The 13,227-nt window shown below is 37.8% G+C and overlaps 1 protein-coding gene across 1 annotated transcript in view; it reads left to right on the top strand.

Annotated features, from left to right (window-relative positions):
* The first annotated feature begins 1,532 nt into the window (after positions 1–1,532).
* LOC119651177 (BCL2/adenovirus E1B 19 kDa protein-interacting protein 3) overlaps positions 1,533–13,227 on the top strand; it is a 33,720-nt gene continuing 22,025 nt past the window's right edge. Inside the window, exon 1 of the mRNA XM_038054604.1 lies at positions 1,533–2,172. Within this exon, the coding sequence (XP_037910532.1) occupies positions 2,130–2,172 (43 nt within the window). The 5' untranslated portion in view covers positions 1,533–2,129. The remainder of the gene's footprint in view (positions 2,173–13,227) is intronic.

The raw sequence follows: 13,227 nt of genomic DNA, 5'->3' as shown, positions 1-13,227 counted from the left end.
GACCGCATACGCTTCGCCACTGCCGCGCATTTCCTGATGAGCCTTTCCTCTTCGACTCTAGCTAGGACGGTCGACTGTAGTTCTACTCGGTTCGTGTCCAAATCCATCTGCTCAGGACTAGCGATTCTGACTGGCTTTTTTTCTGGGACAGGGACATATTATATTATATTGCAGTTACCCCCCCCCCCCCCCCCCCATTTGGTAAGTCTTCCTCTTTATTTGGGAGTCCCGGGGTCACATCGGGTATTTCAACCCTCGCTGCCCGCCTAAATCTAGTCAGCTTTTCCTCCTTCCCTGCTATTTTGTCGATTTTTTTGTGTAATTAGGTTTATTCTCTATGAACATTCACCAACCCATCGTGTGCAAGGGAGCGAGCCGCAATAGTCAGGAACGGGTGTGCCCTTGGGAACACAGCCCCTACTCCAGTTCCTTGAAACTGGATCTATGCTTAGCTAATGCCGGAACTCAGGGACGGATCAGCACTCGCTCGAGGCTACGCGGTCCACTAACACCAGTTCAATGCACACTACCTGACAAGGATCCCCCCTGATACCATGTCACAACTTACACCTTGGCAGAGCTAGACTCATATCACCCCATCGACGTCGACGGCGCTGAAGACACCCAGTGGGTCCCGACGTGTACCGGTCATTCGTATCGTATCCTAAACGACCCGTTATAGCTCACTGACGACTCCTGAGGACGATGATATTGCTCTGGATCAGTAACATGAGTACATCCGAAATGGTTAAATCTATGATCGAAATTACGTTGCCCCCATCAGGCAAAAATTGCGAGATGGCCGCCTCCGATATTATGGTCACTATTAGCTACTACTGACTAGCTAAAATTGGAGTGAACATCAAAGTAACTGGGAAAAGATCCCAAAAGTCGGCCGTAGAAGCGATGGCCATAAACCAATATGGCAAATATTAAGTCAATTTATGTTCGCACTTTCTTTTTTATTTCTAATGAAGAATATAATATTTCTTCAATAATTTTCACATAGCCGACTACAGGAGACATCAGAATACCAATTTAAGTAATATTTTTAAAAATTCGATTCAATATTTTTAATTATATCAACATACCCTATCCTGTTTTAGAATGCTTTCTCAAATGTTTCCACAGTATTTAGCGATTGTCGTCATAAAATCCAAAACCCATAAATAAAGGAGCTTGCGTGCATCAGAGGAGGAAGCCCATTGTTGTGCTCGTACAGATCCCTCAATGATAAATTAATGAAACGGCCCTTCTATCCGAAACCCAGTTTGTTTTCTCTAACTATAGTAACATCTCGTATGATAGAAGTTCACATTCAAAAAAAGGAAGCCTAAAATTATTTGCAGGCGTCATATTGAACAGCATCATGAAAATTGACTATTATGAGATGCCTTACAACTGTTCGATTCAAAAACCAATCAGAGGAACGTTAACCTGTAAACGGACTGAAACTAGTACTACAAACACCGTACCAGATTATTGTAAACACTAAACTTGTCTAGACGTACGTGACCGAACGTTGGCAATCGCGCAAATATCGCGGCCGTGTACGACCAGTGGACGAATCAAAACAAAGACGGACGTGGTGTACGGCAGTTTCGTTGCAAGTTGCGGGGATTTTCGTCTTAAATTCAACGCAACAAGAGCAAAAAAAGTTGCGATTTCATCATTCATTTCTCAGTGCCTGGTGCAGTAAACTTGGTCTTCAGAACGTACGATTCGCCAGTGGGAATTGTTTAGCAAATCTGTGTAGTTCGGATCCACGTCAACGCAAACAAAGGGCGGCGAAGAAAATCTGACGGCAGTCGTACAAACGCCATTTCAGGCCGCTGGTTCCGTGTGTAAGTGCGCAAATTTCCGTAGCGGGCATACGACCTGATTGCGAGAGTAGCGGAGTTTTTGTAAACGGAAACGGTTGAAATTCTGTTGTTGAATCGAGGAGCCAGTGCCATTGAATTTGCAAGCGTGCCCCACAAGTGAGGAATGCGTTGTTGATTCTCGGCGACCTCGAGTTCTCCACATTTTCAGTGAATTCATCAGCGGCTCCATCAAGCGAGAGCTTTTGTTTTCAAAAGTTTCGTATCTGTGTTTCTTCTATTGCCTGCAGACCACTCAACACGACAAAAATGACGACCACACCACCCAAAACAGGAGACGACTTATTAGGCGGTAAGTGTGACATTTGCCGAGTGAAGAGTTTATAGTTGGGCAAAACACCTAATTCGGTGCGGCGCAGTTAGTCGAAAATATCGAAAATACGGGATGACAAAAGATCAAAGGCTGGGTGGGATGTTGTCGACTGGCGAAAATATTTAGAGATCGTTCGTCATCGCCTCGGCGGCCAGGCAACGCAAAATTGCAACAAACAAGCCAACAGGCGAGTGAGGCTTTTTCATTGCCACGAAGAGATTTTCTCTGCGCAAAAGATCTTTACACTCCACGACACGTTCTTCACAACGCCTGGGACAGGTGCCAACTATAAAGAATGGGCGGTCGGGAAGGTCAGCTGCAGGTAGTCGCTAGCCTGCAAAGGCGGTTAACCTATTGAAGGATTAGATACGAAACTTGCCGCTCAAGATATTGTCGAAACAAATAGATTGGCATTTTTCTATGCGCTAGTTTTTACAAGACTACTGCGATTTAATCCTAGATCGCTTTGAAATAGAAATTCGCAGAAAGTAAATGTGTTTATGAGAGGTGACCTTCGTGTCACTCCACATTGTTTTTCTCTTACGTATGGCGTAAACAAAAGACGTTGAAATTTGTTTTTACCGCTCAAATTTCAACACTGGATGAAATAATACATAACCGCATATACAATAATAATAAAGATATCTTCCAGCCTTGTCTGTCAATGGACTGCTCCTTGGAATATGGAAGCCGGTTTTTTTTTTATTTTCCTTCATTTGAAAAGGAGGAATTATTCCACAAAGGGCAAGGAAATGCATGTGGTGTCCGGAATCCCAAAAAGTTGTAATAATTCAAGTTTTTCCCATGCACTTTGTGGACTTCCCACTGGTCACGTATGTGATACGGGCGATAGTGGAGAATCAAATAAAGGTGGAAGAACATGGCGGAGTGGAGTTAGATTTTATGAATTCATCTTGGCAAATGAGCGTCATTTTTTGGAACGACCTTGACATTCATTTTAATGAAAGTCAAGCAGCCCCTTCCGTCAACAGTTCGATCTGAGTTTGAGCGTTGTATGAAGGTCATTTGAGAGATTTATTTGCATACAAACATTTGTTCTAAATTGTTTCCTACATGACAGGAAAATGGCACGGGTATAGCTTTTTGGTTATACATTTTTAAGATCTTGGGTAAAAAGAAATCTAATTCTTGTTAACTATCATTAATGAAAAAACCCCTCTTTGGTTGCACGCTTCTGTTGCCAACGGACACTATACTATAGACCTAGAACATAGGATCGGTCTCCCATTAGTCCAAAGCTACAACAAGCGCAATTGCTGATCAAGAAAATTATCCAATGAAATTTGTCAACCTAATCAGATATGGAGTGACTCATGGGAGGCTGACCGTGTGTAATGATAGTTCTTTGAGTGGCTCCTGGTCTTAGTATTAGTGTGGACGTGGCACGACATGGTTCCCCTTATGATTGTGCCCAAACCTATTCCCTTTATTGTTCCTTGCTTGTACTTCTTCTGTTCTTCCCTTTCATAACTTGGAAAGAAGTTCTAGTTTTTCAGAAATTTCAATACACATTTAACTTATGTTTCGATGATAAAAATGGTGATAAGGCGATGTTTGACAGGCATCAAAGCCGCTCTAATACGCGGAGGTTTCTAGTCCCTTTTGCTCCAACGTCGTAATTCCCCTTACTCTATTCTAGTGCGGACAACCTTCAGCATTTTTGAATTCTTTCCAGAATTTAAATATTTTTGAAAATCCCTTCGGAAAGCTCGAAAGCTATTTTCACTCCCTAAATTTTCTACAGCTTGACCCTGTTTCTCTTCTCAATTTTAGGCATTGAATAAGTTGTTTACTTTCTCCTTCTTCTATTCAGATATTCTATCTTTCGTTGATCACGAATTAAGCCCCTTTTTTGAAATTCTCAATATTAACGGAGACACGGGCGTTTAAAATTTTTCAGAAGATTTCTCCACATTGTGGCCATTTTCCCAGCACCCATATCCCTCAACCTCTATACCATTATACAGATCTGATTCTCACTTTACGAGCAGGGAGTCAAAAGTAACGGGAATTTGTAACCGTTGGTCGGAGAGTGTGGAAACTCATTGTTCGGCAAGGTGTCCGTTACGCTCACCCCACCTCAGTGGACGTGCGAAGTTATGTCGCTTTGATGATGATGTGAAGACCGTCGCCGAACCATTGATCGACGCTGTGAGATGTCTGGCAAGTTAAATGAACAATACTTGTTCAATTTGAAACAACAAAAAAAATTGTGATAATAATAATATTTATTATTATAAAAAAATATATCTTAACTCTAATACTGACAGTTAGGTAATGAGCAACGATTCAATAGTCGTTCTCATATTTATAGTATGGATAAGAACGACTCTGCTCTGTTGATTTCCCATCATAGAACACAGTTCGATCCTTATCCTCTCGTTTTATGATCACGTTACATTTCTTCGTAACCATCAGATAAGATACACATTTGTTTCTTAAGATGTTATTTTCTTATCTTTTAGTTTGTTGAAGAAATGCAATTCCTTATCGATATTGGATTGTGAGTGTTTATACATAACTCCTCCATCCTTAGATTGATCAATGTCCTCATGATCATTGTTTACATTTGTTTACATTTAAAATAGAGATTCATTCCTATTAGGATGAAAATCATTGTTAATATTAATGATGTTCCAAGATATAGTACATGTTTTTGGTATTCGACTTTAATCTCTTTTATTTCTTTGAGATTTTTTTATATGTTTTAGGTGCATTTCATTTTCTGGATAAATTATTTCTAAATTTTTTATGTTATTGTATAATGGTCTAGGAATAATCTGTTGTACTTTGTCATTAGTATTTTTGTATATTTTATTGGATATTACTGTGTGTAAATAATTTATTATTTTCTCTCTGTCCTCTTCATCTAAGACTCCAAAAAGTTATTTAAAACCAGTACCTATTACATTTATAAGTCCTCTTCTAGATCTCGTGGGGTCCTAAAAAGAATTTCGTAGGTCTTTTTAGATTGTTTTTGCTTATTTCACGATTTCTATAAAATAATTTATTTTCTTTCTGATCTATTGGAACACTTCTAAATTTTGGTAAGTGTTTATGACGATGTGTTTCGTAGTTTTTTATGAATGCTCTTTCATGGTTGTAATTTATATTTTCCCTATTCTTGTTAAAATACTTTAGCCGTTTTTGCTTTATTTCTAAGTTTTTCTGAGAAATTGCTAGCCTTTGTTCTGGATTCATATTGAATTGGATGTTATACGGTTTTTCTTTTAGAGTTGAATGAATAGTTGAGTTATATTTTTCAACAGCTTTATACAAATTTACTTTGAAAGCATTTTCTTTTTGAGTTACACTAAGGATCCTAAAATGTTCTAATAGACTGCTGTGAAATCTTTCAACATTTCAATTCCCTGTATGTGTATTTGGTTTAGTAAAGTGTATTTGTATGTTATTTTCCCTGCAAAAATTTTTTATTTCAATATTGTTAAACTCATTGTCGGCAATAATTTTGTTTGGTTTCCCTAAATTCGCCATTCTTTCTTGAAGTTTTTCTTTTACCGTAACCATTGTCTTGTCTTCTAGTTCAGATATGTGAGCATATTTTGTCATTTTGTCTATACTTGTTAGGAAATAATGATGTTTTATATGGAATGTATCAATGTGAATTACCTCATTAATATTTTTTGGAGTTTCGCTAAGTTGATATTCCATTTTAATTGGATTTCTATCGTATTTACACCTATTACATGTTTCACAATTGTTAATAGTTTTTTCTATTTCTTTAAATAAGCTTGGGTTATATACGTCATTTTTCAATTCCTCATAATTCTCAATTATACCTCTGTGATTTGTTTCTTGGTGTTTTTTATCAATAATTTTATGTAGATCTTCTAAATTAGATACATCCTTCAGAAATTTTGTTGTTTTGTAAAATTTCAACCTAGTGTTATGAGAAAAAAGTTCTATTAACTTATTTTGGAGTTTGTTGTATTCACGATCTTCCAATTCACTATATATGGCTATTACCCCTTTAAATATATATCTTCTTAATATGTTAGATAGATCTTCGGGATTGTTAAGAATGTTTCTTGAAATAAATACTCTTTTTTTATTAAAATGTATTTCAAATTCTGTACTAGGACTATCCTGCAAAATAATTTGTGTTTTATATTTATTCACACAAGTATCATTTATGAAAATATGTTCATTTCTTTCTTCTCTAGAAGTATGAACTGTTGCCATGGTTGCGTCATCGTTTTCGTCAATGTGATTTATTTCATCGCATTTTAAATGACTTAGAAAATCTGCAACTTTGTTCTCTTTCCCTTGAAGATATTCGATTTCATAATCAAATTCGTTTAATTTAATTTTCCAACGAATCAATTTTTGATTTGGTTCTTTTAGATTATTTAACCAAACTAGTGGTTTATGGTCTGTTTTTATCTTAAATTTTACTCCAAATAAATATGGTCTGAAATACTTAGTAGCCCACACAATCGCGAGTAACTCCTTTTCAATAGTCGCGTAATTGGTTTCACTATTGTTTAACGTTCTAGAAGCATATGCTATCGGATGGCTGTTTTGAGATAAAACGGCTCCGATTGCGAAGTTAGATGCATCTGTTGTTAGCGTGAATTGTTTCTTAAAATCAGGGTATTTCAATATCGGATCTGATATTAGAACTGCTTTAAGTTTTTCGAAACTCTTTATGTATTTGATGTCATTGATATTAATTTTCTGATCTTTCTTTAAACATGTTGTTAATGGAATTGCTATTTTCGCATAATTAGGTATAAATTTCCTATAATATCCGGTTATTCCTAGGAAACTTTTAATTTGTTTCTGTGTTTCCGGAATTTTAATATTCTTTATTTTTTCAACTTTTTGTGGGTTGGGCTTGATTCCATCTTTAGTTAAAATATGCCCTAAATACTCCGTATCTTTTTGTAGGAAGCTACATTTATCCGGTTGTATTTTCAAATTGTATTCTTTTAATCTGTCGAATATTTTCCCCATGGAATCTATATGTTCCTGTAGAGAAGTACTAAATATAAGTATATCGTCAAGGTATACGATACATATTTTATTAATATAATCCTTAAGGACATGATTAATCATTCTTTGGAAGGTAGCAGGTGCATTTTTCAATCCGAAAGGCATTCTCACGAATTCATAATGACCTGTATTAGTTGAAAAGGCGGTTTTAGCTCTGTCTTCGGGTTTAACCAGAATTTGGTGAAATCCCTTTGCTAAATCCAGCGTGGAAAAATAGTTTGCTCTACCAAGTTTGTTTAAAATGGATTCTATGTTAGGAATTGGCATTTTGTCATCTATCTTTTTTCATTAAGCTTACGATAGTCAATAACTATTCTCCATTTAGCTTTACCACTATTGTCCATTTTTTTTGGAACTACCCATATCGGACTGTTATATGGAGAAGTTGACTCTTGAATAATATTTTGTTCCAACATTTTGTTTATTTGTAATTTGACTTCCTCTTCGTGAACTTGAGGGAATCTATAAATTTTAGAGAATATAGGTTTCTCATCTGTCGTAACAATCTCGTGGAAAACGTCTTTTACGTTTGTGAGATTCGTTCCTTCCTGATAGAAGAGGCCTTTATACTCTTTTAATGTTTTACCTAAAGCTTTTTTTTCCTCTAAATTTAGGTGACTTAGATTGAACTCGCAATGTTCAATTGGTTCTATGTAATTAACATATTCTAATGGACATGAATAAGTAAATGGGATTTGCTTTCCGTTTACTTCAAGAATTCCCTTTCCTAAATGAAGTATCGCATTCATATTCTTTAAAGTGTTATTCCCGATTATTCCTCTAAAGTTTTTATTCCCTAAATCAGTTACATTCCAATACATGTTAGCGTCGTCATTGAATTCTGATGGTAAAGCGGTCAAAGTTTCATGAGTTATAACTTGCGAACCAGTTACCGTTTGGACTCTTAGAGGTTGAGAGAGTTTTAATAAATTATTTACTTCACGTTTATCAAGTAAATTGACAGTACTTCCCGTGTCTATTAATATTGGAAGTTTTTTATTATTAATTGAAAGTATGACTACCGGTAAGACATCTTCGAGGCGTGTATTGTAAAATTTACATCTACATCCATTGGTTCTTCACGGTTTCTAGAAACTTGTGTTGAAGGTTTGATAAAAGATTTTTTTTTCAAAATTTTTACGCGAATTATCAATGTTACGATAATTGAAAGAATTATTGGTGTTACGAAAATTTACATATTTATCTTTAGTAGAACTAGCACTAGCACGATTGTGACTATTTCCTTGATGCCTTTTATTACATGATTTCAATAATCTAACTGCGGATTCTAATTCTATCACGTTTTTAGTTTCTAATAAAATAACTTGATTTTCACTCAAACACGATTTAAACTTTTCTAAAACAAACGATTCGTTTCGGTCAGGACTATATTGATGCGGCTTATTTGCGTCTAACTGATATTTCCGATTCATTTTCACTAATATTTGACTTAGGCAGTTGTACACATTTAAAAAGTTTTCATGGTATCTTATACTATTCACCTGATTAATTAGCTCCATGTATTCCTCCTGTACTCCGAATCTGCTGATAAGTGCCGTTTTCACTTGACTCCATGTGGGGTTTATCAATTTTCGAAGTTCTTCTCGAGCTCGTCCTTGTATCTTTGATTTAACAATTTTCGTTAAATACAGCTTTTGCGATGCGTCGGTAACCATAGCCATGATCGTTTCTCCTTCGTCCAAAAAGCACTCTAGATCATACTCCTCGGTTCCATTGAAATTTGGGATGCTTCTCGCTTCTCGTAGAACATCGTTGAAACTGATTGTTGCCATTTTCGTCACTTTGCTGGGAAATTTTCGTTTCAATAATTATTTTCGGGTTAAGTTGCTTAGATTTTCCGCAAAGAGCGAAAAAAAAATTTTGGAAATGTTGGCTTTCAAGCTAACTTGCTCGAATTTCTCGGCAAGGGGCGAATTCTATGAAAATTCAGCCTAGTCGTCAGTGTAAGATATTTTTTTGTACTTTGTAATAAGGATCTACGCCGGTTTCAAATTAAAATTTGACAACGTTTCTATGCAAAGTAATTTGACTTTTACGTTGGGCGATCCTACCGACTGCGCCAGTTAAATGAACAATACTTGTTCAATTTGAAACAACAAAAAAAATTGTGATAATAATAATATTTATTATTATAAAAAAATATATCTTAACTGTAATACTGACAGTTAGGTAATGAGCAACGATTCAATAGTCGTTCTCATATTTATAGTATGGATAAGTAACCATATGTTAAATGACAAGAGAACGACTTTGCTCTGTTGATTTCTTATCATAGAACACAGTTCGGTCCTTATCCTCTCGTTTTATGATCACGTTACATTTCTTCGTAACCATCAGATAAGATACACATTTGTTTCTTAAGATGTTATTTTCTTATCTTTTGGTTTGTTGAAGAAATGCAATTCCTTATCGATATTGGATTGTGAGTGTTTATACATAACTGGCACATCAAGGAGTTCAATACAGAGAATTTTATCCGAATATTTGCACATGACAAAGGGTGCAGCCAAATTTGTCCCACGCCTTCTTACAGACGAGCATCAAAATCAGACATGTTTTGAGCTTCGAAATCAGCTCAAAGAGGACCTTATATTTCGGCCAAGATGATTACTGAAAGTCCTGAGGGTTTAACGTATCTGCCGTGTAGGCATAATCCCACGGTCCTCTTCGGACACGGGTTGAATTTGTGACCACAATCAGAGCCCCGCCATAACTGGCACAGCCACATACTGAGTGCAGGCTCAGAATTCATACCAGTGGATGCGAGACCTATCTAACACCTCTGCCGCAATTAAGGGGTAAGGCACCCGAGTTGTACAGCGCAACTCCACGCTTGAGCCCCGAGGAGCTCTGCCTGCGATGTATGAAACTCCCATTAGGGGGCCAACCGCAAATAACCGGGCCGAGAACACATCCTCCAGGAATTCTCCTAGAGCATATGCTCTCAGAGGGCCATCCCGGTTCCCATGGTACCAGATAACCTCCGGTGAGGCTTCGTGGCAGAGCCACTTCAGATGAGCCCCTTGCCGACTCGGATCTGATCGCCCTCCTCGAGTACGTGGGGACGGAACTCCAAGATGATTACTAGTGATGAATGGTTGTGCTAGCAAACTAAGCAATCATCAAAGCAGTGGAAGAGAGCTGGCTCCTGACCTTGTCCTAAAAAAGCTCGCCAAGTGAATTCAAACATCAAGACAATGCTTATTTGTTGCTCCGATTGCGCAAATTTCAACACTGGATGAAATAATACATAACCGCATATACAATAATAATAAAGATATCTTCCAGCCCTGTCTGTCAATGGACTGCTCCTTGAAATATGGAAGCCGGTTTTTTTTTATTTTCCTTCATTTGAAAAGGAGGAATTATTCCACAAAGGGCTCCGATTGCGCAGAGGTGTTGTGCTCGTTTCCTGTTAACAACTGTTAACAAGAAGTTATACTTGGAGGTTTTGATGATGACTAAAGTGCCGCCCCCACACTGTCCTCTCTGTAAAGCAGTTTTCGATCGATTTCGCGTCCGGAGAAATTGTCAAGGCTGGTGGCTTTACTCCGCTTAAGAGCACTGAACTCAAAGATACTTTCACTTCGCCTTGAAGAAGCAGTGTCCGGATAGCTGAGTGGTTAGAGCGCAAGGCTGTCATACGGAAGGTCGCGGTTCAAATCTCACTGGTGGCAGTGGAATTTGTATCGTGATTTGACGTCGGATACCAGTCGACTCAGCTGTGAATGAGTACCTGTGTCAAATCAGAGTAATAATCTCGGGCGAGCGCAATGCTGACCACATTGCCTCCTAGTGTACCGTTACGGTCTTGAATGAAGTGCTCTAACACACTTCAAGGCCCTGATCCAACATGGATTGTTGCGCCAACGATTATTATTATTATTGAAGAAGCATTCCGTATTTGCGTGCCACGATGGCTTGCCATATCATCCACAAGAAGTGGTACGACGGTGATCTGAAAAGTTTCCGATCTAACAATGATACAAGACATTTTTTCTTTAAATTTATTTTTATTTTTCTACATATTCTCCTTGTAAGTGTTCACACTTCTCCCAGGGATGCTTCCATCTATTTAACCCGTCCAAACAGTACTCGGCGTCTTTCTCCTCAAAATAATTCCTTACTAAGGTGATGGCCTCCACCGAACGCAATTTTTAGATTAGGGAATAAATGAAGTCACTTGGGATTAGATCTGGTGAATATGAAGGGTGGTCAAGCAGTTCAAACCGTATTTCGTGGATTTTCGCCATTGCAACCACAGAGGTGTGAGACGACGCATTGTCTTGGTGAAACAGAATTTTTATTTTCTTCAAATGCCGCCGTTTTTCTGCAATATCTATCTTTAGCTTATCGAGTAACGATACGTGCAGGGGTTTTTTCCGTTTGAAGATAATTGATTAAGATAACTCCATGAATATTTCAAAGAATAGTTGCCATCACTTTCCGATCCGAAAAAAACAGTTTTTGCTTTTTTTGGAGTCAAATTTCATCCTCAGTAATTAATTTTCGCAAAACTCTGATTTATCTCTCCTAAACTTCGCCAACAGATCGTTAGAAATGTTCATTTGAAACCATTTTTGCTCTAACGTGGGCAAACGCGACACTCAACGCGCGGGCAGCTTTCTCATGTCTAAATCTTCATTCAATATGTGACAAACACGTGTCTGCTATGAATAAAGTTTTCCCACTGGGCCGAGGTTATATTTCATTCCATTCCAGGCACAGTATCGGCACGCAAGCGGTCCCTTTCGAAGTCATAATATTCATACATTCATAATATTCCCACTTTATTGTGGAAGGCCTAAAGAGATAGAAATTTGTGGACCAGGAGCAACTTGAAAATTTCGAAACTTTCTATCGGAAAGCAATCTAACTCAAAGCGGAGTCAATATCTAAGTGAGCCACAAGCTGCGTTAATAGGGGTGACTATTAATAAGGCATTATATTTCCACACCTAGCCCTTGAGAGGTTTAGTAAACCAAATAATTGTAACGAGTTTTTTAAGAAATATCTATCATTGATCTATCGGCACGCATTTCTGCATTGCTTCACCTCACATTACTAGGCGTACCAAGAGTGATTTTCAAAATCTCGGCACGATTGAATTTCCGCCATACCCAGGGCATGGTCCTCATTTTGCACGCTGCGACTATCATATACTATCATATTAAATTTTACACTTAATTGAACAATTCCTTGGCGGAGAATAGAATCAAATGGCCTTTACTTTGGGTCTTGGTAGCTGTTTGTTTTTTTTTTTTTGTAAAAATTATTACGGAAATGTTCAATCAATTTCAATTTTGAAATCTTCATTGTTTCAGGTGTTTGATGCGGAAGACCTTTGTGCATCGGACGAAGCAAGTGAAAATAAAATCAAGTGCTTTGAAGCTTCTGATTTTAATTCAGAGGTCGTGTGCGGAACAGCTTTCGCAGCAACAAGCCCACACTGCCATAGAATTTTCTCATTCACGGCTTGACATATCTAGCTGACGGTCCACGTCCATTCCATGGCTTAAAGTGGCCAATTATTACTACAGGGGGCGCCATTTAAATTGAAGGCATCTGGCAACACTATAACTTTTGACAGAACTGTCAAATCGACTAATCAAATACCGCGTTACAAACGTCAGTCTTAGGAGATTTTTCGCCATGGACAGATACACTCCAAAAGAACGTGCTGAAATTGTACAGCTATACATTCAAAATAACTTCTCAATTGTGCAAACACAACGTGAATATCGAAAAATAAAGAAAGTGAAAACTGCACCGACTGACGTTACCATACGACGTTTTTACGCGAAGTTTATTGATCACGGCAATCTTAATGATGCCAGCCACGCGTCCAGAATGCGCACATCACGCTCCGATGAAAACATCGCGCTCGTTCAAGCCAGTGTTGATGCCACTCCAACAACTTCGACCAAACGCCATTCTAAGGAATTGAACATCCCGGAAACCACTTTGAGACCCATT

Source organism: Hermetia illucens, chromosome 3 (genome assembly GCF_905115235.1).
Source record: "Hermetia illucens chromosome 3, iHerIll2.2.curated.20191125, whole genome shotgun sequence".
Lineage (NCBI taxonomy): Eukaryota > Metazoa > Arthropoda > Insecta > Diptera > Stratiomyidae > Hermetia > Hermetia illucens.
This window is presented reverse-complemented; position numbering and strand designations above follow the sequence as displayed.